Source organism: Chaetomium strumarium (genome assembly GCF_033439665.1).
Source record: "Chaetomium strumarium strain CBS 333.67 chromosome Unknown B0T15scaffold_1, whole genome shotgun sequence".
NCBI lineage: Eukaryota > Fungi > Ascomycota > Sordariomycetes > Sordariales > Chaetomiaceae > Chaetomium > Chaetomium strumarium.
In genome coordinates this window covers 3,434,104-3,460,778 of record NW_026944429.1, presented here as the reverse complement: position 1 = coordinate 3,460,778, position 26,675 = coordinate 3,434,104, and the positions used below count along the sequence as shown (strand labels likewise).

The window sequence follows — 26,675 nt, the reverse complement described above, 5'->3', positions numbered from 1 at the left end:
GCCGCCCCTGTCCTGTGGTACCGTTGCTCCAGGTAGTTACTGGGCCTCGAAGCTCTAGTGGTGGGATGCGACTTGACACTCAAATCCTCTGCCATGGCGAAACAGTGTCAGCAGCCGCTACCCGTGCCAGCTACTACTAATTATATAGGTACGCTGCTTCCCGGCGCTGTACAGCAGACATGTATAGGGCATATTAACTCACCATGTCAAGACATCAGCCGTGACACCTGCGCAGAACAGGCGCATCGCACGGCATCAAAGCACAGAGTGCACCGCAGACCTCCCCGTCTTCTGGCGCAGCTGTTTGTTTGATTGCGAGTTGCGGTTCCCCTGTTGACGTTGCACAATCCGAGTATCCGGCTCTGCGGTGAGTGGCTTGATCGATAGGTATGCAGAACGAATGAACGAACGATCAATGCACGGCGAAGAGAAGGACGAAAAAGAGAGAAAGCGAGCATGCGAGCTTGGTACAGCATGCAAGACGGGATCTTTGGAAAGCTGACCGGCATTCGAGATGCGCCCAGCTGTTATCTTCGAGCGTATCAGCGCTGCGCCGCCAGGCTGGGCATGCACACCTTACACGGCAGGCCCACTGTGAATAGGGGTGCAAACAAATGACGTTACGGGGGAGCCGAAACGCCTGTGTCAGGGGTTGTACCTTAGGTAAACACATAGGCCCCGCTGTTTCCAGGTTGCCGTTTCTTGACACATCAACAATTCAATATCTACTCCCCGTTCAGTTGGAACCGGCTAGTCAAGCACTTACAGGGTACACTGAACAGCGGAGAAACTATCAACTCGTGACCATTGCCTTGCTCAGAAGTCATAGAAGCCTACAACTTCAAAGCAAGGACTAACCTTCGAGACCTGAGCTCAGTTCCGCAGCAGCGGCAAATATGTATCGATGCATAGGGACTTACGTATAGGAAACTCTTGGTCAGAGATGTTTGTCCATGGTATATAAACTGCTAGTAACTGCCTAGGTCAAAAGGAGCTTATATTTTGAACAACTTATACCGAACACCTTACACAGCAAGTCAACTTGATCTCGATACCGCGCGGATAAATCAATTAAGCTGGCGGGGACGGGCAAGCTGCCCCACCTTGTGCGACGGAGGGGCACCATTGACGACGCTCCGATCCAGGAACGTGGGCTAAGCTGCCCAAAAATTCGGCCTCTGACTCGACACTCGACCAAACAATACCCCTTGGTCTGCAATAGTTGCGCATAGCTACCTGCCAGCACGTGCATACATCGGCAATATATATTCTTGAGTTCTACAGGAATTCGCAGACCCAATTGGACAAGGACGAGCCGCTGCTGTGCGACAGAGTACGTGGGGGGCCCTTAGTCAGGTACCCCGCCATCACCCTCTTGGTTCCTTCCGTTCTCTGGCATTAACACAGTGCCTCCGCGATAAACGGACTGCTGACAATAGTCAGGTCAGGAGTGTCTCTTTCTGCAGTCTGCTTGCGCGCCATCTGCGCGATCCTAGACTAGAAAAGCCCGCTTCCGTGTCACATCAGCCACCATGGATCTGGTCAACCAGTTAGTTTATTCCCCAATAAACCTTCGCTTCTTTCCGTGGTCTTCCTCCTCAACCCCTTCTCCGAGAACCAGACTCCCTAGCCGCCATGAGTCAAGAGCTGATCCGTCTGGAAAGCCTAGAAGGCCGACTGCTCTTCGCAGTGCCCAAGAGTGTGTTACGCCCACAACAATCTCCTTGAACTCGAGCGCCCGAGACCCTGGCTGACCCCCCTATTTTCGCCAGAGGGTCGCCTCCTCCAAGCGAGCCTAAACCTGCTCGAAGGTGCCGACATCCAATTCAGGCGTGAGAACCGCCTCGACATCGCGCTCGTCAAAAACCTGCCCATCGCGCTCGTCTTCCTCCCCGCCGCAGATATCCCCACCTTTGTCGGCGAGGGCCGCGTCGACCTGGGCATCACGGGCTACGACCAGGTGCAGGAGCACGATGCCGGCGTCAGGGCGCTCGCGCGCGCCCGCCGCATGAGCAATGAGTGGGATCCCAACTCGGCCGCGAACGGCAAGCCGCAGGGCTGCGAAACGGTCATGGACCTCAGCTTCGGCGCCTGCCGCCTGCAAGTCCAGGTGCCCGCCAAGGGCGAGTACTCCCAGGGCAAGGACCTGATCGGGAAGAACATCGGCACTAGCTTTGTGCACCTCGCGACCGAGTACTTTGCCCGGCTGGAGATGGAGTCCGAGGGCGTCACGGATGCAGCCAAGTTCGAGGGCAGAAAGCTCCGGACCAAGATCATTGAGCTCAGCGGGAGCGTCGAGGCCGCCTGCGCGCTGGGTGTGGCGGATGGCATCGTCGACTTAGTTGGTAGGCCAAGCCGCGTTCTTCAACCCTCCTCGCCGAATAATCCCACCAACTCCTACTAACGTTTTTGCCTTCCGCTCTCACCCCCAGAATCCGGCGAGACAATGAGAGCCGCCGGGCTCAAAGCAATCGACACGGTCGTCGACAGCTCAGCCATCCTCATCAAGTCCAAAGCGCCCAGCAACCCCGCGCTGGTCGACCTGATCGCCTCGCGCATCGGCGGCGTCATCACGGCCCAGAAGTACGTGCTCTGCCAGTACAACGTACCTCGCGTGAAACTGCCCGAGGCGACCAAGATCACCCCTGGCAAGCGCGCCGCGACCGTCACGTCACTCGATGAGGAAGGGTGGGTAGCCGTCAGCGCCATGGTGGAGAAGAAGCGCATCGCGCCCGTCATGGACGACTTGGTAACGGTGGGCGCCACGGATATCTTGGTGTTGGATATCCACAATACGAGGAGTAGCTGAGTTTAAACCGTAGAGATATAGGATAAATAAAATGGGGGGTTAGATGGCCAGGAGGGAAAGTTCTACAATTCACGGTCTAGGCATGGTCTGAGGTAAAGGGTAGGTAATATTGAGTGTAAGTAAGTGTGAAAGTTCGATCTTGTGTGTTTAGGTCCCCTCGCTGGGAATAGGGGTATCAGGTGGAATACCAAGCCGTTGCTTGCCTGCGCGTCCAATCTTCCCAAACGCCGTCCAAATTCTCAGAAAGCCGACTGAAAATTGGAAGTAGGATCAAAAAGAGGAAAGATAAAAAAGAAATAGCAGTATGACAAGAGCCCAAACAGCCAGCCAATTCCCCCTGTTCTGCTAGGGGGTGACCAGTCCGAGTGGTTGCAGGCCAAGGAATGTAATGCAAAAGACATACATAGAACGGTACAAAAAGAGTTTTAACATGTCCTAGAGCTTATCACCGATGGCGTCTCGGTCATGATTAGTAAATAGGGCGACCTTCCTCCCATTTCCGGTGGACGGCCTTCCGTTCCAGCGTTTCCGACGCCGGCTTGCTGGAAGCCTCCTCGATCTCCATCTTCACATCCGGGCCCCACGAGACGCGTCCACTCTTGCGCCGCCGGTGGGACGAACCGTCGCCGGCACCGAGCCTGCTGGGTCCTATCCACTCCCAGGCCCTCCCAACCTCGCCATTACGACCCTCACGCTGCCCTGTGCGGACATTGCTGTTCTGCTCGACAACGGCGCGCACGCGTTGCCAGAGCCGCTCCCTGTCCGAAAGACTGTGCATCGAGCGGAGAACATCGTCGCGTAGATTTGGGAGGAAGAGGAACGCGTCCTCGTCGCCGGCTTCGAAGGCAACCTCCTTCTGGTTGGCCAGACGATCCAAGACCTCGTCCACTAGCGCTGGAATCTGCGCCGCCAGGGCGCGGTTGTGGATGTAGCGGCGGCGGCCGTAGAGGAGGGACAGCAGTGAGAGAATCAGTCCACCAATGCTGACTCGATGTCGAGCCACTCCGAGTTTGACGGATCGGCGGAGCGCACAGGAGTACGAAAGGCGAGCGAGAGAGGTGGACGATATTTTGGTGGCTGGAAAGGCAACGGCACCTCCGGTTCTATGGGTTCGGCGACGGGTCTGGTTAGTCCCGTGGTCAGAAGCTGATGTGAAGATGAAGGATGTGCACATGAAACGATCCGGTACAGCCCATGCGGGGAAAAGGATAGAAGATGAAATAACTTACTCGGGAGCCTCAGTTTGCTCCTGGTGAACTTCAACTTCATCCCGTGCCTTGACTTCACCGATGGCCGCAGCCCAGAGCTCGTCGAACTCTTCAGCGGCCATTCTCTTGCTGCGCTTCTTATTAAGGATCTCCTTCAGCTCTTGCTCTTCCAGGGCGGGGCTGTCCAAAGGCTCCCCCTCGGGCTCAAGCGGCTCACCGCACTCATACTTGGCCCTTCGATCACGCAGCTCCTCGACCGCCTTGTCGGCGACGGCCTGGACACGTCGGACCTTTTCGCCGTCAGGCTCGCAGGTGGGAGGCAGAGGGACAAGGCCGCCGAGGGAAAGTGGGTGAGGCTTCAGGATGAAGTCGGGCTCGCAGCGAGCTGTGAAGTCCTCGTAACAGTAGGCATGTGGAGGGCAAGGCTCGCACTGCGGCTCGAGGACACCGGTAAGCCAGTCTGGGACGGGGACGTTCTGGATGTCGTGAATATCCAATTTCGAGCCTAGCTCAACGGCCCACTCCGGAAGCTGGATATTGGCAGGGACTAATTGAGTCGGCTGCCGCCCAAGCCCACAATATCCCACTGCAATCTTCTCTTGCCTGTACCACGCTGCGTAGGCGACGAACAGTGTTGTAATGAGAACCCAGATGGGAGTCGCCAAGCTTGAGCCGCCGCGCTTCGGCGAAGGTTCGCCGGCCCTCCGCGCAACAGCCAACTCAGGGTGGGCTGCCTCTTCCTGGTTGAGCGCCAGCTGCTCTTCAGGGGTGAACTCTTCGTCAGCCTCAACCTCGGGTGTTTTGGGCCTAGTGACCCGACTGAGGGGCATCTCAATGCTCCGAGAAACGGTCGGAAAGGCTTCCGCATCCCCGAAAACGTGGGCGTCCGTCCGCCGGCGAGCAGTAGAAGGCGTATGCTTTAGAAAAGAGTCCAAGCCAGAGGTCTTCCGGCGGTTAGTGGGCGTTTTCAAAGCAGAAGCCGGCGAATTGGCTCCACTCTGGAAAGGGTTTTCGCTGCTGAACACGCTCGCGGTTTCGGGCGTTCGCTTGAAGAAGTCGTCTTCCTCTGGAGGCTCTAGCTTGGGCACCGGGCTCACATGCCGATCACGCCTGACAGATCGAGGTGGCTCAGCCTCGGGAGCTGTATCGGTGTCGGAAGCGGGCGCTAGCTGGGCGGTCGCCGACCGCGATTGCCTCTTCCGAGGACTTTCCCGGCGCCGTGCGGAGACCGGTGTTGGGGCAACACGATCAGGCTCCTCAGATTCGCGCTTGATCCTGGTAGTTTTTCTCGGCGACCGAGACCGCCTCGCCGAAGGCGGGGGCGGCATGACCTCGTCATTGAAGTCGGTGCTCGTCGTGCTCTGGGAATCAGCGTCCACGATCCCTCTACTCGACCGCTTCGCACGCGCGCGTGTCGCCAGGAGTTGCCTCGACTGCGGTTGGACATGTTCGTTGAACAAGTCAATCAGCTGTGGCTTTTTCGCCGTTGATGGATATGGGACGTTGTGTGTGACGAGGATGGAGCGCAGGCGCGGGACGGTCAGCGACCACGGGTCGAAGTCCGCTTGCAGGTAGTCGACGCTCTCCGTGTCCGACATGATGCCGAGACGTGGTCAGAGTCGCGCGATGGAGGGATGATGAAAAGCTATGTGGCCCCGCGACACGTTCTTGTTTGCGCACAGGATGGATGGAGTCAGGTGCAGCGAGAGCTTATTCGGTAGCAACTTTCTTAGTTCGCTTGTTGATCAATTGCGTGTGCAGACTGCCACTGAATGTGGCAGAACAGCAAAACTTCCGTTCGGCCTCAATCGATAAGGGGCGCGGTGGGGAAGGGCAAAAAAAAGGTTTGGTGGTTTGATAACCTTCTGGTTGGGAAGCGCAGCGCTACACTACTAGTACAAAACAAAAGAGAAGACGTGTCTCACGAAGAAAGCGGAGATGCGGTTGCCACGGTGGCGACGGATGGAGCCTAGAGCCCTGGAGCGAGTCGCTTAAACCAACCCGACTGCACCAAACGCAATGTGCTCCATCTGGTCACAAAATGCCGTACTATGTAGCTCACGGAAGAGTTGACGGATCTGTCTCTAGCTATTCCCCTATCTTCATCTCCTTCTTCTTTGCTTTCTTCTTTCCCTTAATCTTCTTCTCCCGTCTCATTCCTCCATTTTGATTTAATGCTATTTAATCCTATTTTGCTTTACTAGTACTCGTAAATCTACCTGTATCTGGTCGATAAGCTTGCGGTACGACCTTTTCTGACCTTGGAGTGGTGTGTCCTCCCTGGGCTCCGACCTCAAAACAGGATTTGCCAATTTTGAGCAGGTCTCATGCTGCTGTCGTCAAACAGGAGCTGCCGAGTACTGTTCGTGAAAGGCTGTGAGAGTGCACAGAGTTGAATGATCTAATAAACTAGCGCATCTTAGTGGCTTCTTTCCCTCTTGCCGTAGAGGTACAGTATGTACTATGTCGTCTACGCTGGAGTAACAAACCTGCAGGCTCGCCCGTAACATAGACCATCGCAACCATGACATGGCTCCTCGCATATAGGTGAGGTAGGCAGACGAAACTGCTAGTAGATTTCCGTAGGTATCTGGTAACTAATACACGCAGAAGAACACTGCATTCATTCCCCAGGCTTCGTCTTCGGCATCGTCACAATCATGACTCCGTCCTCCAGCTTGCTCGTCATTCTCTCCCCATCAACCAACATTCCTCCTCCTTCTTCTTCCTCCCCCGGTGGTAGCCGAATCGCCCTCTCGAAAGCACCCACCTTCCGCTCCCCCAAGACCATCCTTCCCATCTCCTCTTCCTCGTACCCACCAGGCGTAGCCACGTTTCCTCTGATCGCTAGCGTCGAACTCCGGTCGTCCCAGCAGAGACTAACATCCTCCTGCTTTACCCCAGGCACAGCAACGAGCAGGGTCCAGTGCGATGGCGCGGCAAAAATATCCACTGATGGATAGGGGCTGTTGTCGGTGTCCCTGCCTGCCGATCTCACCTTCGCCGGTGTTTTCGCTGTGGTGTCAGTTCCCGCGGCCTCGAGGATCTCGGCTTCGGCGGCTGCCGCGGCCGTGGTGGTGTCGTAGAGGTTTACTAGTTCTTTGATAGGGCCGGCATGGCGAGACATGGTATGCGTGTTGCTCGGTACCTTACGCTCGCGTCTGATGTTCGATATTGGAAGGAAGGGGAAGGTTGGAGTGCTGCCAGGCGGCTATCCACGCAAGTTATATATGTCCGTCAGAATTCGCCACTCTTGAAGCCCCATACATAAGGTACCTACCGGGGCAAACACGTCTTATACGGTACCTACTAACTAGGTACAGAGGGGCTGCACCTTGCCAATAGTCGTACACGACTATGTCCAGCTTAACCAAAAATCTGCAGGTGCCATCGACTGCAGTCGATCATCATGCCACTGTCAGGTCGCGTGAAACAGCTGAGGTACACGTCGCCGACGTTCCACTCCCATATCCCCCGATCGGGCCAGTCCAACATACCTGTCCGCCCGGGAGTGGAGGCACCCAACCCCCCTGATAGTATTGTGCAAGTTATCACTACAACCTACTGTTATCTAGGTATGTCCAGTGATTACAGCAATAGTGCGGTTGGGAGTGAAGATGATTCTGAACGTCATCTTCCCATTATTGGCCCTCGGGTATTTCCTACTCTTGCACTCCTACATAGTAGGTACCTCACATCGATCTCATGCGAGATTCCCGCGCTTGGCCCTCTTTAAGATCCCGCCGCAGCCTATAGAGTCGATTGCCTTCCGTGTGGTTACAGGTTGGTAGGTACTAGTAGGTACTGTAGAAAGATATTACGGAACTCACTCGGTCATCGCAGCAGGGCTGCCTCCGCCCTCGCGGGCTCTCAAAAGCCTCGTATATCCGACAACGCCATAATGTAAGAATGTACTTTTCCGTTCCCACGATGCAACCCTTCTTGGAGGTTCTCCTCGCACTCCATCCCAAAATCACTCCCCATCCTTACCCCCAGACTCCTCACCGTCCGCCATCTTGCTGTCGACCTTTAGCTCTAGCCTTTTCTCGGCCTCCTCGGCCCGCCGATTCGCCTCGGCCACCTCCTTTTGCAGCTGCTTGATGTACTCGATCGCCATCTCAACCGTACTCGCCTTGCTGTTGGGCACACCCCCGCTCTTGTCCTTCTTGCCGTCTTTACTGTCGCTAACCTCGCCCTCGCTGTCTTTTGGCGGCCGGGGCAGCAGCGTGGCGATCTCCTGGAGAGCCGAGTTGATCCGGTTCCGGCGACCCTGCTCGGCAATTTTGTGTGATGTGCGTTTGGAGGTAAGGTTGGTCGACAGCTCGCTCGGATACGAGACGCCAGGCACCGTATTGCCCTCGAGAATGCGCTGGTAGTTTGACTTCGTGGCGAGAAGATGCGAGGCTGCCTCTTCAACGTCCGGCCCGCCGGGCAGCAGGGGCTTGATGTTTGGTGATATCTTGGGTCTCAGGGCTGGCGAGACGGGAATCGAGCTAACACTCCCTCGCTTTTTGCTCCCTCTTGGCAGGAGCTGGGGCGTTTTCCTTGCGCTGAGCCCAGACCCGGCAAGCAGCTGCGGGCTCTGGGTCGCTGAGGATGTGCCGGCCGGCCTCACAACGGACGGCGAAGGGGGAGGTACGAGTGAAGGAGTCCTGGCGGAACCGGTGTCGTGCGAGGGCTGTGTTGGCGTAGGCTCGCTGGTAGGTGCTGCGCTCCTGTTTGGAAAGTTTGCCGATTCCGGAAGCTCGAATGTCTCGATGTGATCTGTATCGACAGCGTCGTGGCTCCCAGCCCGGGCGCCAGCACCGCGAGCGTTTGGTGAACTTAGTTTCATCAGCGAAGCTGGAGTTGCAGGAGACGCAAGGCATGGTCGCTGGGATTGAAGAGAGCTTGGAACCGCACTCGCCTGCGGGGCGATGAAAGGGGACGGCTTTGCAGACCGCGGCTTAGGAATCGGGGGTGGAGGCATCTCAACAGGTGTCGTATCGTTTAGAGACTCAGGAGAGACCGAGTCCTCCGGATCCGTCACTGCTGTGGTGGATGAGGATGATGTCTGCATCATGGGGGTGGGAAGTAAGTGAGGATCTTGGTTCTGCTCGACGCTTTCAGCAAGCTCGCTGAGGACCTGCGCGTTCAAGCTCGGGGTGGTTACGGTCCTTCTGCGTAGGGGTTTCGAGATTGGTGACTGTTTAATGCCCGGCTTTGCTCTTGCCTTTGCCGCATTCTTTCGCGTCTTCTTGGCTAGATCCCCGGGCGTTGAATTCGGCATTGCAGGAGCGGCCGTCGAGTCCAGTTCCATCTCCACAGGTGAGCTCGTTGACACAGCGCTGTGGATCTGGTCGAACATGGCAAGGGGATCATTTTGAGCATGCAAAGCAGGCGACGTTAACGGGCTGAAGTAGGCACCGGATACGGCAAACTGCGAATCAACCGAAAAGTGAGTATCGAGCGGCGTAACCGCGGGCGAGACCAGTGGAGTAAAGGACATCTGGAAACAGTCAGCACGCCTGCCGATGGAATGAAACCGGGCGGGGGTTCGCAACAGACATCCGACTGGTCCTTTAGCCTCTGGTACCGATACTCCATGCTCTGCTGCTGCTGCTGCTGCTGCTCGGGTGCGTTGGACTGGGCATAGTACTGGTTGGCTCGGGGCTGGATCTCCAGGCTTTGGGGGGTTGGAGGGACCATGCGGGTTTGCTGACGGGCGAAGAAGGCAACTTGCTGTTCCTCCATCCGTCTTTGCTGATGCCGCAGCTTCTGCTGCTGGAGGAATTGGATCTGGGCATCGATACTGTCGACGATTGCCTCGCTTGGAGTGGGAGGCGGCATCATGGTTGCGGGAACGGTCTGGTAGGACCCAGCATTGCTGATGGCAGGCATTTGGTGCTGCATCGAGGGCACTGCTGGCGACAGGAGAATTGGTGCGTCGGTGCCGCTCATAGGAATGTCCAGCTGCTCCCGCGGATGTGACTGTAGCAATTGGGGACCGCTTGAGGATTGGAAGTGCTGGAAGTTGTAGTTGATCCCGTCGGCCAGATTTCCCATGCCATTCATGTCTAGGAACTGCTGGAAGTCATCCTCGGCCGCGGGATGTGCCGAATGGTCGGCGACGGCCCAAGTTGACGAGTCCATATCGGCGCGAGTCTGTAGGTGCAATGCAGCGGGACTCCAAAGGGCCGTAACACGTCAATCCCGTCTGTTGCGCACGGTGATCGGGGCAAACCCGACTGTTGAACGTAAATTCAGTAGACGGAGCACCTGCAGCAAGCCGAGATCGTTCGGTCGGGACACGGGCCGGCTTGTCTCATCTGAAATTCGTCGCTCGCACTTCCACAAGTAGACGCACCGAGAACAAAACCGTTCCGTGGAGCACCGAACTGCGGGGAAATAGCCGATGGAGCGCCCGGGAACGAGGGGGAGCGAGGGAGAGCCTTCGGGGTCCCTCAAGGCATCGACAGCCGCGACTGTTGGCGATGCTGAGCGGACTCTCAGAGTCGGGACCCTGAAGGTGGGCGGTGGTGGGGGGACGCAGATTCAAATGGGACGAAGCCGAGCGCTCTGTGGCCAGTGCGCCAGGTGTGCTGCCCCACGGCCATGTGTGCTAATTTACGCTCCGGTTACTGCCCCGCTCCGCCGCCCCGCAGCCGTCGAGTTCCGTCCAACAGAGTCTTCAGGTGGTTGGCCCGCCCAGACCTCGGGTGATGTTACTAACTCCGCTAAGTAATGGTTACATTATTTGCCAAAAGACCAATAGAGGCTGCGAGTAGGGCTGGGAAGGCCTGGAAAGTATGCGAGATCTCTGGAAAAACTCATGGTGTCCTCCCAACAGAGGAGCCATCCTGTAAGACATGTTCGTCGGTTGTGCAACTGGCCCTCTTACATATTCGTCCGGTAAAGAACATGTTGTACACGATCTTACTGTGTAGATGGAAGTTGCTTCTCGGGTCCAGCCGGATCAGCAGATGCAGGCCGCACTCGTCAGAGCGCAAGGCCAACATGCGGCGTTCCGAGGCATCGGGATCGGACCGAGCTGGAAAGTTTTTTATTAGGCACGCAAGAGAGATACGGAGTACGGGATTAGTACTCGACCTTGATAGCGAACTTTACAGCTCCATGCCAAAAGGATCCCCTCACCCGATAGTTTTGGGCCTAAAGCGAAAGGCGCCTATCGACTGCTCGCGGCTGCTCGCGGCTGCTCGCAGTCTCGCACTGCCAGCGCCGGGGCTTCCCGGTTGCTTCGAAAATGGAGAAGCGATGCCGTGGAAATGCAACAAGATGCGAGGCGGATGAGCCTGCAGCCGGCGCTGGCGTCCCGACGGCGCATGAGCCCCACCTACATACAATCGCTTGATTCTTGGTTGACAGATCGAAACCCACGTCGAGTGGGGGCAACCTCCGAGGACGTCGGCTGTACATAGAGGTATGTATGTACATACCTACAATACACGTATGCACATACACTACCTACATGGTGTACTAGATGCCGATAGAAAGCTGAGAAGGTGTCCCTGCTCCCCGCGCTCCAAGTTGGCAGCTGAACATAAATCCCCGAATGCACCGTCACGAGACAGCCCTTCTCGGCAGCGGCCGTCATGCATGATGACGCTTCTGAGGAACCCGGTTAAAGTGCATGTCTCGCTTTGCTCACCGAGACCCGTGAAAAGGTTCGATTTTAGGTCGGTAGGGTTGGGGCCCAATGACTCCATTGACCCCGGTGGCGCAACCCCAGATTTGGGGGTGGCTTGTTGGCCTCGAACAATCGCGTCGCGTGGTTGCTGCATGCCGCCGGGAAACCTGGGAGGTTGATTCATCTTGCGATACTGCCCTGTGCTCGGTGCGTCCCTGGCGGAGCAGGCAGCCAGCTTGTTCTCCAGACACTTGAATGACTCCAGTCAGGTCGGTCCGAAACAGGTAGGATGTTTATTTACTGCCTCTTCCTGAAGGTAGACAGCTGAGTGCCCGGGATACATAGGTAAGATACAAGATCGAGGCTCACAAGGTCCAATTACCCTCCCAGCCATCGGAACAGCCCCTGGCCCTCTCTTGCTCATGACGCTTTTCCTCACCGGCTTCCGTTGGGATCCTCCTCCCTCTTCCACCGCCCGCCCAGCGTCCATTCATCCCAAACATGGTGAGGGGTTAATTAGGTTGGGTACCGCAATGCCAAAAAACGAAGACAGAAGAAAGATGCAGCAGTCACGCACCGTACGTACTGCGTTTGTACAAGGTACAGTACAAGTAACTTAAGCCACGCCGACAAGGGAAACGCGTTGGTATCGAGAGAGTTGTTGATCAACACAACACAAAGAGACTGGACGGGAGAACGGAATGCCGCGGACGAGCCGGGCGTCGCCAGCGCAAATGCCGGTAGTGGTAGATGAGAAAGTGCGGTACAGAATTGTAGAATGTACAGGATATATGAACAAACAAACAACAAGATGGTATATGGACATGTCCAACAAGAAACGCAAATGCTGATGGATTTTTGTGGCCCAAGACGCCGAGGTAAGGATCGGCGAGCGTTGGGGGGGCATTGGTACTGAGGAGCGCCGTGTCTAATGCTGAACGCCGGGTTCGAAAAATCGAGGAAGCATAGACAGAATGCAGGAAAGTCTCCCGAGGACTCGAAAGATGCCAAGCTTGCACTTATGGGGGTATCAAGCGGTCGACGCAGGACCCCAATCTACAGCCGCCGCCAGGAGAGAGTTCTCGTCAAGCAGCAGGGCGTGTACTGGCAAGGTCGAGTGTGAATTCAGGGCGTTGCCCAAGACAAGACGCCTCGCGAAGGCGCCGTGAAGAAGGGATTGTTGGATTTCGAATTTTGGACGGCTGCCGCCTCAGCTGGCACCGAGATTGAGCCAGCTCATGTCGTCGCGCACGGGAGCCTGGGGCTGCTTTGGCGCTTGGGCTGACGGCCTCGAGCCTTGCGAAGCCGGGGTGAGGGCTGTCGAGTAGAGGCCGGTGAGCGAGTCATTGTGCGACCGGTCCGCGCCCCAGGGCTTGCCGTTGGCGGTGGGATCCCATGCCTCTTGGACCGACTCGGGGATGCCGCTCGAATAGGCCGACGCAGACATGTCGCTCACGGCACTGATCGGGCGCTGCGTCTCAATCATGCCACTCATGCCTTCGCCGAGCCTATCATTGTATATCGCGATAGTCGGGCTGTGCGCGTTGACACGGCTGAAGGACATCCGGGGCTCGCTGGCAGCAGGCGGAAACAGCGGCGGCACTGTCGCGCTGTCCTGGGTCATGCGGTTCGGAGAGCTGTAGTGAGAGCTGCTGCTCCGGTCTGTGGCCAGCGTGGTCCGTTGCGAGTTGATGGCCGCGTTGTTGCCGCCGCCGCCGAAGCCCAGGAGATTCAACGCCGACCCGCCTGACCAATACCTGTTCCACCCGGAGCTGCGCCGCGTGCTTCCTCGCGGATCAGCTCCCGCCGTCATGTTCCGCGGCTTGGGATCCACCGTGTCTGCCGCGAACGAGACGCCCTTCTCATCCCAAGCCTGCTGCCGAGGCTCCGGTGGTTGTACCACCACGGTGGACTGGGCGTCCCGCACAATGGGCTTGCTGATGGTGCTCTTGAATGCGCGGAAGGTACTTCCGGACGAGTCGCGTTTGCTTTCGTTGCTTGATTTGCCTGGTGCCGAGTTTTGCTGGCCTGCGCGGCCCATCAGGATCGCCATCGAGGAGAAGGAGCTCTGTGAGCCCTGAGGCTGGTGGCCGCGGAACACGCCCGGCGGGCCCTGTCCAAGACCAAGGCTGTCTTTGGTAAAACCGAGCCCATCTTTCTCACTCGACGACACCCCGCTGGCCCTCCGCAAGTGGCCTGCCTCCAAGTGACCCTGCCGCCTCTGCCGCCTCTTGATACACAGATATAGAAGGGCCAGCAACAGCGCCAGCCCAAAGAAGCCGCCTAGCACGGCGCCGAGGATGGTATTGACCGGTGGCCCGGAGCTGTCCGAGACCGTTGCCGCGGGTGTTTCGGTAGGCGTCTGAGTCGCCGCTGCCGGGCTGGTCACGGTTGCGGCTACGGATGCGGAGGATGTTATGGATGCCGATGTCATTGTTGATGTCGAGGCTGTGGAGGTCGCTGTAGTCGATGCCGAGGTTGACGAGCTCTCCGAGAGCAGCCTGAATTGGCCCAGCTTCTCGCCCGCGTCCTCCCAGCTGTTCTGCCTGGCATTGAACATGCACAGTACGTCTTTATCGTTGGTTCCACCCGCAATCACCACCATGCCATCCGGCCCCTGAGCGAGAGCAAAGTTGCTCCGAGTAGTTTTCGGCGCCAGTGTCGAATTGTATGCTGGCCAGCTGTTCAAGGTCAGGGGCTCGGCACGCCTTCTCTCCTGGGTGCCTGTGTCCGAGACTTTCCTCCTCGACCTCCGCTTGCGAGCTGGTGCGGCATTCGGGACCGGCACGCCGGGAGCGCTAAAGAGCACCGTCCGCTTGACTGCGTTGGGGGACTCTGTCATGTCGAAAGTGATGAGATTCTTCGATCCATCGTCGCCTGTCACCAACACCGCCTGAATCGACGATGCGTCCTTTGGCAGGGGCGTAGCGAGCCACGCCCCCGAGTCTTCCCAACGCGAGTCCTCCCAACGCTGCTCGTGCCTAAACAGCATAACCTGCGTATTCGACGTGCTGCCGCCGATCATGACGGCCTGATTGGCGGACCAAGGCAGGAGGATCGGCCTGAGGGCTGGTGGCGCGAGGGAAGGGTAGGAGAGAACCTCGCGTGTCGACGCGCCAATGGTAAATGTTTGCGTCGATGCACTATTGGTGCCCTCCTGAGTGCCGCCGTAGACGAGAATCGAGTCGGTGCTGTTGATGTAAGTGGCACTGTGTCCAAGCCGACGGTCCGTTACCGGCGAAGACAACGTGATGCTTTCCCACTTCCCCGTCGCGTACGTGTATTTCTGCAGACCCTTGTACTCGGCCGACGCTCCAACGCCCCCGACGACAAAGAAAGCGGATGTCTCCGGGGTGCCCGTCGTTGAGCCAACACAGACGCCGCCCGTCACCTTCTCGCCCTGCGCCAGCGTCTCCCACTCCGCGCCCGGCTCCAACCGCAGCGACTGAAATGCATCGGCGGTATATGTGTATAGTGTGTTGTTGAAAATGACAGCGCACGCGTTGTTCAACGCGGTCTCTGGTTGAGGGAGTGACATGATCCCCGAATCTCCACGGAGGCCCATGACGGGACCGAGGGAGAGGCGCGCCGCAATTGGTCCCTCCAACGCAGAGGGGGTGAGCCTCAAGGATAGTACCGCAATCACAAGCACATATCGACTTTAGATATCTTTGTTCTTGCAGTCTCGGGGGCCTCGTCGAGGTTCGTGAGATGGTGGTGTAAGAAGGGACGACAGGCCGACGGTCTACTTGCACCAGGAAGAACCTATGGGAGAGCACACAGTCTGCGTCGATCTGGAAACTCGAGGACCGGCCCGTGTTTGGTGCGAGGGAAATAAGGCGATCGACGGAACAGAGCTCTGGGTCGTTTCCAGAAAGCAAACAAAGACGCAGCTGCCCGCAGTCGATTGTGATGGCCGTCAGCCTCGAAACAACGCTCTGGTGTCCTGGAAGGGTTCGTGTCGCAGGATGGAGAGGGGTTGCGTGGACTGTTCGTTTTTTGCCGCGAAATGTTTGATGGGACGCACACGATCCTCCTGAGAGCCCCTGGCAGTGAAGCGGCCCACGGCTAGCGTTGTCGAGTCTGGGGTCGTGCGTGGCTACGGAGACAGCGCGAGAAAAGCGAACGAAACAATGATATCAGCCCGATGTGTTGCTAGTGTAAGTTGCAGAATCAGCACAAGCCGGACAAAGACTCCAAGCCAAGATTACCGACCAAGGCGGATGCTCGACTTGCTGAGCTCGAACTGGGTGACCTGACACCACAGCACCCACCAAGGGAGAGAGGGCAGGGCAGGAAGGCACACGGCAGCGAGCGACCGAGACATCGGGCGACTGGCCGACAGCGTCCAAAGCGATGACCATCCACCAGGAGAACGGGAAATGAGCCAAACGGGTCCGTGGCGGAGGGGTCTGACAAGGGGCAGGGACCCCGGGAGCCTGGTCGAATCAGGGGCATCGGTGGGGTCGAGCAAGGGGCTGCCTCGGCGCTCGTTCGTATGTACCTACATACACTACATAGCCCGTCGAGCCCGTCAATGCGTGCTCCCTCTGAGCCCTGCTTGTCCAGCAAGGGGCCCTTCGTGCGCCGGTTGACCGAAGCCGCCCTGGCTGGGAGAAGGGGGCACGTCGCTGGCGCATAACATTGATGAAGATTGCACGAATCCGAATTGAACACCAGCCTCGGCAAGCTCGCTAGTAGGGCTCTTTTTTCTCCTAGGTATTGGTATGCGCTCGGCAGGCCTCTGAAGGAAAATCCCCGATGGTCACAACAGAAAACACAAGTAAAAGGGGCACAGCGACGCCCGTCTGAACTCTGAACTGCACGCCGGCGGCGTCGCGAGTTTTTTTAACCTAACTTCAAGGCCTTATTAGTACTAGTAGTTGCTTTCCCGGTCGCCTCATCAGATAACTACGCCTCGAAGAGTCAATTGCCCGCACAGAGCACAGCGGTCAAGAGTCAGGACAGCCCGGGAGTTTCTCGCAAGCTTGAACGGGCGCGTGTTCGTGATAGACATGGAGGCAGGCGTGTCGCTGACTCGCTCTCATAGCGAATGTCACGATGTGACCGGCATGCGCCGAAGAGTGGCCTGCTGTCGAATGGAAGCTTGTCGTGCACTTTTTTCTGAAACACGAGCGCCCTGGTCTTGGCACGGACGCTAACCTGAAAAGGCGAAAGCACCTGCGACTCCACCCTGCGGAGTGACCGGCAGAGACGATCCACCCAAGGCAGCGAACGCTCGGGATGAGAACCTCTCAGATCGCGGAATGGACGAAACGATGTTTGTTCCACGACAAGACAGCGATGATGTCAGCGGCATTTCAAGATCTACCAAATATTCCGTAGATGCCTTACATGCGGAAACATTTGCCTTTTCATAGGAGTTAGAGTCCATTGTATATGTAGGACCGGCACTAACGTACTGGTACAAGTACATACTCCTATCGATGCAGCTCAGCTTAGGTAACTATTAGTTTAGTAAGCCTGCTTCAGTTTTACGATGTTGCATTGTATCTAGACCGCAGTGTTACATACAAAAGGCCGGTATAGCTTGCCGGCTGCGACCCAGTGTGCATACAGTAACTAACCGCCCGGGGTCGGCGAGCAGATCCTTAACAAGGCTCGGCGGCACCGTCTCGGCTACCCTTGAACAAAGCTTTCATGCTATGAGTGTCATGAGCGGATAAAATCCCCATCACGCATCACCAGAGTAGGGGAGGGGAAAACTCCCAGACTGTGCCATGCGGTATCCTTGCGGTGTGCCATTTTACTGTGCACTGTTTCTTTGGCCCCTAAAGACAACCTAGCTACGCTGCTCTCGGGCCCAAAGCAGGAGTGGAGATCTGAGTTCTCCATCCCGCCTTCCATATCGTATGTACTGTTGAGACCCCGAAAGTGAAAGTGTCCTCATGACGAATCCCGTGAGGGGACATCACAGGATAGCCGACACGTCCGGTTAGGGAAGGAGAGCTGGTACGTAGGTCTGCGGATGGTATTCTAACCAGTCCCACACCCAGGGCACCGCCTCAAGGGATATGGTAACCTGTGCCACTACGGATACAAGGGCGTGAAGGGGTCGGGTGTCTTGTCTATGTAGGAGCTGCGCAGTAGAAGTCCATGGACAACGATATAGTGATCAGGTATCTGCGTACATAGCGCACTGCATATATACCTTAACTTGGCTTGGCCATGGCTTCGTTTTTTTGGAGGTTGTGAGGACAGATCATAAACAGAGAGATTGCGCTAGACGCCTTAGGAAGCATATAACCTGGAAGAAAAATGCAGACCTGGTGAAGGCGGCAAACGTGTTAAGAAGGTAAGCTACTAGTCCCTTGGACTCTGGAGCCATGACCTGAACACAGCATCAATAGATTCAATACTGCCTGAGACCAGTACATACATACCGCCACTCTATACCGACCGTGGACGGCGACATTGACACCGAGTCCCTCTGCTTCGGGGCTCAATCAGTCCGCCACGTCACCGCGGGGAGGGGTTCATCATTCAGTGGTTTGATGCGAGTAGAGAGTGGCCGCCTTGGCGGTGTTGTATTGTATTGTTCAAGTACAAACTTGAATTGGGTATCACGCTTGGTTAACAATCTAAAAACAACCCATTCTATGCCCAACTGAACTCCGTCCCAAAAGCAAAAGCCATATGATATAGTCGCTCCACAAAATTCATGACGAAAAACAAACGCTCTCCTACCCAGTCCTCCCAAAACAAAGGAGGAAAAAAAAGAAAAGGAAAAGAAAAGAAAAGACAAAGCCCAAAACCGCTCTATGCCCGGCTGTTCCCGGGGAAAATAAGAACATACAAAAAGACAAAAAACCGAAAACAAACGCTTTTGACCCGACCGCAAAAACAAACGCTTTGAAACACGCAAGTTCGCTTTTCAATCCCAAATCAATCCTTGATTTTCACTCCCCGGAACCGTTGTCAGTACTGGTCAGAATACAAATGGACAAACAATAATCCATACCCGTCGACGTCCATCTCATCGACGACCTTCTCGTCGATGTCCATCTCGTCGTAGTCTGCAGACTATGCAGACATGACGAAAGCCTCCGGGGGCAGCTCGGCCCGCTTCTCGTGGAACGACTTGAGAGCCAAGTCGAAATTCCAGTCCGCGGGACCGGACAAGCACAGCCGAGAGTACTCGGCGTTCATCCCGGTCTGCTTGGACAGCTCCTGGACCATCAACGTCTGCGTCGCCTCGTCCAGGAGACGAGGCGCCGCCGTGACGGGAGGAGCCGCCGCGATGGGAGCGGCGGGGACTTGCGCGACGGGGACGGGCATCGCGACGTTGGCTTGATGCGGCGTCCAGTCTTTTAACGTCAGCTCGTCGCTGACGACTCGGTAGGGGTGCGTAGCACCCAGCTTGCTGGGACCGAGAACAAAAGACCGCGCGAACTTGCGAATGCCCGCCGGCTGCTGACCCGGGTCGAGCTCTTCGAATTGGCTGACGACATTAATCGTCAGGCCGATTGCGGAGGACTGGCCGGAAGGATCGAGGAGGTTGGGGAAGGTGTGGGAGTCCACCAGCCACTGTTCGGGCTGGTCCAGACCGGGATGCCGTGTGGGAGGCAGCAGAACCCAGAGCTCGGAGATGAGGTTGACTCCGGTGATCAACCTCTGCTGGGTCCTGGGGTTCCGGACACCGAGCTTAGCGATGTCGCGGGAGTATTTGTTGTATGACTCTGAGTCAACGGAGCCGGCGCCGGTGTTGATGGAGAACACTGACTCGTTGTCGTAAAACTGGGCGGCAAGGGAACGTCGATCGTGGTCGTAAAGAGAGAAGAACCCGTGGAGAAAGGTGGCGGCGACGTTGTTCGACCCGTCCCGGATGTTCGAAGGGAGCTTCGGTAGTGGCGTCGGAATGAAAGCTTTCAGATTCTCGGTCGCCTCTCCGAGGGTCCTAACCCGCTCGCCGTTCAGAATCTGTAATGAGGGAAACCAGTCGATAATTTGAGCGCGATGGTTCGGCAGCTCGACAACTGGATTTCCAACAAGATGGAGCTCCTCCAAGTACGGGAATTCATGTCGCCACTTCGAGATTTTGGAGAGGTCCTCGAGCTTGTTGCCACTCAGGTCCAGACGGCGAAGACGTGGCAGGGTACGGGCCAACGTGAAGACGGCGCCAACGTCTACGATGTCGTTACTTGCAAGCGACACGGCCTGGATAGCGGCCTCTTTCTCGGCGGCATTCTTGTATTGGGTGTTTGTTAGGTGGAGAAGTGCTTTAAATGACTTCTCCGCCAGGGACGTCGTGGCAAAGCTGCCCATGCTGATAAGGGTAGGATCCGACCCTAGGGCTGCCAGGTTGAGTAGTCTCTGCTGGGCATCGTATCGTGAAGCCAAGACTGCAATGAGCTTCTGCTTCGTTTCGGCGGCTTTGCCGTCCGAGTCGTTCGTAGAGGGAGCGCCTGGTCCCGGCATGGGGTCGTTGGCTACCTCGATCGTCAATGGAGCTCCGGCGTATGTGAAGCCATTCAACCGTAATACGTGTGGCGCATCATCTCTCGAAACCTTGACGAAGACATGTTGCCCTTGAATAACTCCCTGATTTGGGTTAGGACACTGTACCAGGATGCAACAGAAGGACTGGGAGTGGAGAGGGCCATACTCTGCCGAGGGTGATCGGTCGTTCCTTGGACGACTTGCGCTCCAGGAAGTCTAGAAGAGATCGAAGCCCGCCGTCTGGGTTGTTGGCCGCTTTGCTGTCCTTGAGCCCGCTGATCTTGAGCGTGGTTTTCTCCAGATGTACTTTTGAGTTGCGGCTGGTGCCATCGCTCTCTGATACGTAGTGTATGACGTTCTGTGTGAGGCGCGATGACGGTCGGGCCGATCTGCCACCTCGGACACCGCGGTTCCCCCGGGCGGAACGAGTAGCGGCAGTGGCCCTATCCATCGCGATGTCACCATCCTGATCCGTCCTGTGCGCGGCGCGGTGCTTTCCGACTCCGGCACCTCGAGAAGCGCGCGGGGCAGACCTGCCTCTGTGGCCGGCGCGAGAACCTGTGGGAGGAGCCATGGTTGTGAAGAGCGAAATTCTGATTCAGATGCACCTGCTCCGATCTCGAGTAGCCGATTTGAACTCTGGTAAACAGCATGTACTGGAAGTTCTGGACGTCGAATGTGGAATGCGCGATGCACAATAGTGAACTGAATCAGAAACAACGACGTTGGAACTGGAGACAACGAACAAACTGCAACGCGTATGGAAAGTTAGTAAGGACCAAGTAGGAAAGAGCAACCTGCCCGTTTAACCACGCCCCACCTTGCATGTGAAGCTAAGGTGGGGCACTGTGGGCTTGGGCAGTCTTGCCGTGCTTGGCCGCCTTGCATCTCAGGTTTCCCAGCTCTTCGATTTCAGCACGACATGATCCCACCGTACGATGGGTTGGGGAACCCACGGCAGAACTACAGGTACCTTATATAATAAGGTACCTACCTAGCACCTAATTTCACACAGTGGCAGCCCGGGGAGGGCATCTACAGAGTACAATCTGTTGCTAATAGGTCCATTTGGAACAACCACGATCGGAGAAGCCGCAAGTCACGTGGACTGGCGCCTTGACGCGCGTTACATCCTCATTTCGTCGCGTCTTCTTCAGCTCTAACGTTATCTGAAGTTATCTGACCCTGGGAAGGGACCATACGAACTGGCGGTATCGCCAACCCCCGTCGCATCTCACAGCGGCTGCCCTCGGCCACCATCTCACTCCGCACACCCAACAAACCAGGCCCGGGATCAACAGAGCTCGACTGGGCCACCGTCTGATGTGGCGCGCAGTTTGAACGTCGATTTTGGGCTGTCGCAGCCAACCTAGAAGGCTGGAACAACCCACACTCAGCTAGCATAATGGATGACGATGAGTTTGACGACATCTCCGACGAGGACCTGCTCCTAGCGCTCACTCAAGCTACCGATGCCGCAGCGACGTCTTTGGACGAGGGGAGGAGCCTGCGCGAGACGCGCCGAGCCGACCTTCAATCCGGGCATTCGAGGCCATCTGCTCCGACGGTCAACCCGACGACCGCCCCGTCTCTGTCCCGGGCCGCCCCACCGCCACGTCCAACGCGCATCGTCGGTGCTCCTACCTCGTGCAACAGAGCCTGGACCTCAGGGAGCGCGGCAGACGCGCTTGACAGTCCGCCCGAGAGGCCCAGTCGTGCTCTCAGCGGCAGACCGCACGCACAGGGATCGTCGGCCGCGCGTCAGAACTTCCGTCAAACTACCCTGAGGGGAAACGCGCTACAGGAAGACAGCGGCGGAGCATCGCAAGCCCAGACCGGTCGCCCGTTCCGCGCCGACCTTCCCCAGGAGGCGCCGACGCACCATGATCTCAACCATCATGAGCTCTCAGTCTGGGTCTATCCCCTGAATCTCGGGCCAATTCGAGACTACCAATTCAACATCGTCAAGAATGGCCTCTTCAACAACACGCTGGTGGCCCTGCCGACCGGCTTGGGCAAGACCTTCATCGCCGCGACCGTCATGCTCAACTACTTTCGCTGGACCAAGCGTGCCAAGATCGTCTTCGTGGCGCCCACCAAGCCGCTGGCCTCTCAGCAGGTCCAAGCCTGTCTCAACGTGGCCGGCATCCCCCGGTCCCAGGCGACTCTCCTGACGGGCGAGACGCCTCCGGTCTTGCGGGAGGCGGAGTGGAAGATCAAGCGGTTGTTCTTCATGACCCCGCAGACTCTGATGAACGACCTCTCCAAAGGGTACGCGGATCCCAAATCCATTGTGCTGCTTGTTATCGACGAGGCTCACCGTGCAACCGGGGACTACGCGTATGTCAAGGTTGTCGAGTTCATCCGGCGCTTCTCCAACAGCTTCCGGGTCCTCGCCCTAACAGCCACCCCCGGGTCGACGGTCGAGGGTGTGCAGGACATTATCGATAACCTGGGCATCGCCCACGTGGAAATCAGGACCGAAGAGTCAATCGATATCCGCCAATACGTCCATTCACGGAACATCGACACGGTGACCTTTGACCCCTCCGACGAGATGAGCGAGGTGAAGAGCCTGTTCTCCAAGGCCCTAAAGCCCCTGGTGGACAAGCTGAGTTCGCAAAACATTTACTTCGGCAGAGATCCCATGAGCCTGACGACGTACGGTCTGCTCAAGTCGAGAAACGAGTGGATGGCAGGGCCCGGCAGGCACGTGAACCAGGGGACAAAGTTCATGATGATGGCCGTGTTTGGAATCCTGCAGAGCCTGGCCCATTCCATCAAGTTGCTCACCTTCCACGGGATCAAGCCCTTCTACCACAGCCTCGCCGAATTCAGGGCCACTGAGGAAGGGAAGCCGGGACAAGGCTCGAAACTCAAACGGCAACTGCTTAGTGACGAACACTTCCAGAAGATGATGTCCATGATTGAGCGCTGGATGAAGCTCGAAGGGTTCAACGGGCACCCGAAGCTGACCTATCTGTGCGAGACGCTCGTCAACCACTTCATGGACGCCGGTGAAGGCTCCAACACGAGAGCTATTGTCTTCAGCGAGTACCGCGACAGCGCCGAGGAGATTGTCCGCTTCCTGAACACTCAGCCGCTCATCAAAGCCACCGTCTTTGTCGGTCAGGCCGATTCGAAGAGGAGTGAGGGCATGAAGCAAAAGCAGCAGATCGAGACCATAGAGAGGTTCAAGAGCGGCAGCTTCAATGTCCTCGTCGCCACCTCCATCGGCGAGGAGGGTCTAGACATTGGTCAGGTCGACCTGATCGTCTGCTACGACGCCTCGGCCTCGCCGATCCGCATGCTGCAGCGGATGGGCCGTACTGGGAGAAAGCGGGCAGGGAACATCGTGTTACTGCTGATGAAGGGCAAGGAAGAGGAGAAGTTCCTGGAAGCAAAAGACAACTACGAGAAGATGCAGCAGCTCATCTGCAACGGTGACAGATTCTCCTTCCGCCACGACCTCTCCGTGAGGATTATGCCGCGCGACATCAGGCCTGAGGTTGAGAAGCGGCATGTCGATATCCCCATCGAGAACTCCCAAGACACGTCTCTGCCGGAGCCCAAGAAGACACTGGCGGGCTTGAGAAAGAAGCCAGCCAAGAAGAAGTTCAATATGCCCGACGGCGTGGAAACTGGCTTCATGAAGGCTTCGCTCTTCGGCCGACCCGTGGGACAGACTGCCAAAGCCCCCAGGCAGCCGGCCGAAACCGACTTCCTGGCCGAGGTGCCTGAACTGGACAAAGTTTTGTTGAGCAAGTCGCAAGCGGACCGCTTTGAGAGGCTGTACAAAAGCCTCCCGGGAAGCCGCCTGGACAAAGTGCATGAGCTCGGGTTCGATGATCTCAACCTTGGCGCCCATCCGGCTGCCCAGCGGGTGCTCCGTCGTACTGTGAACCTAAAGCATGGTGAGTACACGAAGAGGTGCGTGAAGCTATTTAGAGCTTTAGGCCAGTACCAAGATGCGTCGAAACCGTTCACCTGTGTGTATAGCGAGAGAAACGCAACATCATGGGAGCAACTGCCGGTCATGGCGTTCGCAGATGAACCAGACGGTGAGGCTGCCCAAACTGTGGAAAGCCACAAGTCGCTGGTATCCAGACAGGCAGGTAAAAGCAGGGCTAGTAAAAAACGTAGAGCGGAAGAGAACCTCTCCAGCGGTTGCGAAGAGGTCGACGAAGAAGAAGATGATGAGAAAGAAGATGAGGACGGAACGGACACGGAAGCCGAAGAGGTCTTGGCACAAGGAAACCGTGGGCGTGGCCGTGGGCGTGGCCGAGGGCGGCCAGGGGCGACGAAAGGCCGAGGGACGCTCAAGCGACTGGGCGATCATCTCGAAGACTGGGGGGACGACTGCACCCGAACCAGCGACCTTGAAGATACAGATGGCTCTGACAGTGGTGCCGATCTAGACGATTTCATCGTCGCAGACGATGTGCTCCTCTCGTCTAGCAACCGGCAACGATCAACCGACCCTACCACGCCGGGCTCGTCCGGTCTCAGCCTGAGACACAAGGACGAAAGGCAGGCCAGCACCGCTAGCGAGAAGCCTTTCTACGAGCCGATGGAGTTTGATCCGACGCAGAACACAACAACAGACGACGACGAGATGCCCGATCTGGCCGAACTGGTCGCTCGGAAGAGCACATCGGCAAAGAAAGCAACGGATTCAGCCAAGTCGAGGACAATGTATCTGGAGGAGGACGAGGATAGCGCTGATGAGCCGTCTCAACCGTCCCCGCGCAAGCCGCCAACGAAAAGGAGGCGGCAGGTACTTGCCGATAGCGATGATGATGAATGATGCTCCCCTTTTTTTCCCCCTTAGAGCCCTTTGGCGGATTTGCTGGTTAGCTCGAATTCAAAAGCACTGTCGGTCGGGCTCTGTAATAAGTAAGCACTTATGGAGTAGCCCAATGATACCCGGGGTATGTATATTTGCTTTATAACATTTGGCAGTCAGCATATGATACGGATCATGCTTTTGTCCAGTTTTGCTACCTTACTATTGCTAGGGTGGTTGTGCGCGCCACTTGGCCGTGATACCAGTTCGAGAGCGCACATTTGAGGCCCGTCTTTTCATTCCCTTTCCTTTCTCTCCAAGGCCGTTCCCCGTTAACTCTCCGTCCTTAGAATGATTACCTGCCGCTGCATCCTGCATCCCGCACCCCCTTCCGTCACCAATGCCCCGGCGCCCCTCCTCGCTTTCCGCATCAGTAGAGAGATATATTATTATACCTATCTTCCTCCCCTTCCTCATCCTGTACCACCTCCCATCCCCCCTCCCCTTCCTCCCTTTCCTCCACCCTTTCCCGCCCTCCTCCTCCTCCTGCTGAGCCACCGCCAGGCGGGAACGGGAATAGCACCCTGCCCGAACGCACCAACCCCTCCACCCACCGCCTCGCGAAGGATCCCGCGGCTAAGTCTCGCTCGACCCCGCGCCAGTTGAGCGCGTTGACTTGTGCTGCGAGCAGAGGGTTCCGCTGGGGGAGCGCGCGGCGCACGGACGGCCAGCGCAGGAGCAGGCTTGCGGTCATATGTCCTGCGGAAAGGGAATCATCATTATCGGAGGAGGAGAAGGAGGAGAAGGAGGAGAAGGAGGAGAAGGAGGAGAAGGAGGAGAAGGAGGAGAAGGAGGAGAAGGAGGAGGAGTCTGGTGGGTGGGGGAGGAGGAGGAGGTGGGTGCGGAGAGTGTGGAGGATGAGGGCCGCTTCGCGGGTTGTGTAGTGCTGCTGCTGCTGCTGTTGCTGCCTTGATCCTCCTCCTCCTCCTGCTGCTGCTCCTCCTGGAGGCAGACGGCCGCTGGTACTAGTGAGATGCTTAGCCTTGCGGGGTGATTTGTGGGGTGTTGGCTTGCTGTCTTGGTGAGAACAACGGCGGCGGGTCATGGTTATTAGCTTCGGGGTGTAGCGGATTGCGACGGTGGCGTACTCTAGACTTGGGGGTTGTGTCGGCGATGGAGAAGGGGGGTCTGAGCAGCTGGTGGTGGTGCTGAGAGCGTGGTAAGTACCGAGATCGTCTTTGGGTAAGTTCTCAGCAGCGGCGTTGTTATGGTCGACGCACTGCTGGTCCTCGATTATTGATTTCGAGTCGAAAACAGCAGGGCCGGCGTACGGCTTCCACACATGAGCCTCATGACCTGCCGAGCTCCACGGCGGAGAGCTTCTCAGCCCGTCGTATATAGGTCGCAGGCACCGGGTCTTTGTTGTCTCGGTGGTGCTGTTGGTGTCGGCTGGCATCTTGTTCTTCTGCTTCTTCGGGCGAACAAGTCGCGTCTTCGACTTCAGGGCCTCGTGAAGAGCCCGGCCTTGCACGGCAGGCAACTGGTCAAGAATCTTAGTGTCGCCCTCAAGGTATTGCAGAGTTTCCTCGCGAAAGTACTCTTCTTTGGGCTGACCTGGCACTATTTCACTCCGGGTAGCACCTTTGCTTCTACTGCTACTGGTGTTCGTGTTCTTCACAAATGCCCAGCATTGAAACAGAGAGCAGGCGAGGCTCATACTTGAGACGATTCCCACCCAGGTTATCCCACTCAACGAAAGCCTGCCGAGTTGAGTTACTCGTCAAG

The 26,675-nt window shown here is 57.0% G+C and overlaps 7 protein-coding genes across 7 annotated transcripts; 2 read left to right on the top strand and 5 right to left on the bottom strand.

Annotated features, from left to right (window-relative positions):
* Positions 1 to 1,167: 1,167 nt before the first annotated feature.
* On the top strand, positions 1,168 to 2,929 carry B0T15DRAFT_35571 (uncharacterized protein). Its single transcript, XM_062864146.1, has 5 exons — positions 1,168 to 1,356; positions 1,444 to 1,549; positions 1,622 to 1,699; positions 1,773 to 2,345; positions 2,433 to 2,929. Exons 3-5 carry the CDS (start codon positions 1,636 to 1,638, stop codon positions 2,807 to 2,809), a joined length of 1,014 nt encoding a protein of 337 aa, XP_062726152.1. The 5' UTR covers positions 1,168 to 1,356; positions 1,444 to 1,549; positions 1,622 to 1,635; the 3' UTR covers positions 2,810 to 2,929.
* Positions 2,842 to 5,963, bottom strand: B0T15DRAFT_35602 (Man1-Src1p-C-terminal domain-containing protein). The gene is made up of 2 exons (XM_062864148.1): positions 4,039 to 5,963; positions 2,842 to 3,912 (listed from the first exon to the last, which is right to left on the bottom strand). The coding sequence occupies exons 1-2, from the start codon at positions 5,613 to 5,615 to the stop codon at positions 3,279 to 3,281; spliced, it is 2,211 nt and encodes a 736-aa protein (XP_062726151.1). The 5' UTR covers positions 5,616 to 5,963; the 3' UTR covers positions 2,842 to 3,278.
* Positions 5,964 to 6,564: 601 nt separating this feature from the next.
* Positions 6,565 to 7,318, bottom strand: B0T15DRAFT_518320 (uncharacterized protein). Its single transcript, XM_062868354.1, has one exon. The coding sequence runs from the start codon at positions 7,142 to 7,144 to the stop codon at positions 6,641 to 6,643; it is 504 nt and encodes a 167-aa protein (XP_062726150.1). The 5' UTR covers positions 7,145 to 7,318; the 3' UTR covers positions 6,565 to 6,640.
* Positions 7,319 to 7,520: 202 nt separating this feature from the next.
* Positions 7,521 to 10,364, bottom strand: B0T15DRAFT_518319 (helix-loop-helix DNA-binding domain-containing protein). The gene is made up of 2 exons (XM_062868353.1): positions 9,565 to 10,364; positions 7,521 to 9,505 (listed from the first exon to the last, which is right to left on the bottom strand). Exons 1-2 carry the CDS (start codon positions 10,147 to 10,149, stop codon positions 7,991 to 7,993), a joined length of 2,100 nt encoding a protein of 699 aa, XP_062726149.1. The 5' UTR covers positions 10,150 to 10,364; the 3' UTR covers positions 7,521 to 7,990.
* A 2,338-nt stretch (positions 10,365 to 12,702) lies between these two features.
* Positions 12,703 to 15,310, bottom strand: B0T15DRAFT_35429 (uncharacterized protein). The gene has a single exon (XM_062864145.1). The coding sequence runs from the start codon at positions 15,207 to 15,209 to the stop codon at positions 12,855 to 12,857; it is 2,355 nt and encodes a 784-aa protein (XP_062726148.1). The 5' UTR covers positions 15,210 to 15,310; the 3' UTR covers positions 12,703 to 12,854.
* Positions 15,311 to 18,688: 3,378 nt separating this feature from the next.
* Positions 18,689 to 20,678, bottom strand: B0T15DRAFT_386339 (uncharacterized protein; the record flags this gene model as incomplete). Its single annotated transcript, XM_062864318.1, has 2 exons — positions 18,689 to 20,206; positions 20,271 to 20,678. 2 exons carry the CDS (start codon positions 20,676 to 20,678, stop codon positions 18,689 to 18,691), a joined length of 1,926 nt encoding a protein of 641 aa, XP_062726147.1.
* Positions 20,679 to 21,022: 344 nt separating this feature from the next.
* B0T15DRAFT_564384 (uncharacterized protein) lies at positions 21,023 to 26,297 on the top strand. Its single transcript, XM_062870639.1, has 3 exons — positions 21,023 to 21,691; positions 21,761 to 24,740; positions 25,445 to 26,297. The coding sequence occupies exons 1-3, from the start codon at positions 21,510 to 21,512 to the stop codon at positions 25,832 to 25,834; spliced, it is 3,552 nt and encodes a 1,183-aa protein (XP_062726146.1). The 5' UTR covers positions 21,023 to 21,509; the 3' UTR covers positions 25,835 to 26,297.
* Positions 26,298 to 26,675: the final 378 nt, after the last annotated feature.

Coding starts and splice junctions, on each gene's coding strand:
- B0T15DRAFT_518319 (XM_062868353.1), bottom strand. CDS start 10,149: ATGGACTCGTCAACTTGGGCCGTCGCCGACCATTCGGCACATCCCGCG. Junction 9,506..9,564: donor GGCTAAAGGACCAGTCGGAT/GTCTGTTGCGAA, acceptor GACTGTTTCCAG/ATGTCCTTTACTCCACTGGT.
- B0T15DRAFT_564384 (XM_062870639.1), top strand. CDS start 21,510: ATGGATGACGATGAGTTTGACGACATCTCCGACGAGGACCTGCTCCTA. Junction 21,692..21,760: donor GTCAACCCGACGACCGCCCC/GTCTCTGTCCCG, acceptor CTCGTGCAACAG/AGCCTGGACCTCAGGGAGCG. Junction 24,741..25,444: donor TGCCCGATCTGGCCGAACTG/GTCGCTCGGAAG, acceptor CCTCCTGCTGAG/CCACCGCCAGGCGGGAACGG.
- B0T15DRAFT_35429 (XM_062864145.1), bottom strand. CDS start 15,209: ATGGGCCTCCGTGGAGATTCGGGGATCATGTCACTCCCTCAACCAGAG.
- B0T15DRAFT_35571 (XM_062864146.1), top strand. CDS start 1,636: ATGAGTCAAGAGCTGATCCGTCTGGAAAGCCTAGAAGGCCGACTGCTC. Junction 1,700..1,772: donor GCTCTTCGCAGTGCCCAAGA/GTGTGTTACGCC, acceptor TATTTTCGCCAG/AGGGTCGCCTCCTCCAAGCG. Junction 2,346..2,432: donor TGGCATCGTCGACTTAGTTG/GTAGGCCAAGCC, acceptor TCTCACCCCCAG/AATCCGGCGAGACAATGAGA.
- B0T15DRAFT_35602 (XM_062864148.1), bottom strand. CDS start 5,615: ATGTCGGACACGGAGAGCGTCGACTACCTGCAAGCGGACTTCGACCCG. Junction 3,913..4,038: donor GAGCAAACTGAGGCTCCCGA/GTAAGTTATTTC, acceptor CCGAACCCATAG/AACCGGAGGTGCCGTTGCCT.
- B0T15DRAFT_518320 (XM_062868354.1), bottom strand. CDS start 7,144: ATGTCTCGCCATGCCGGCCCTATCAAAGAACTAGTAAACCTCTACGAC.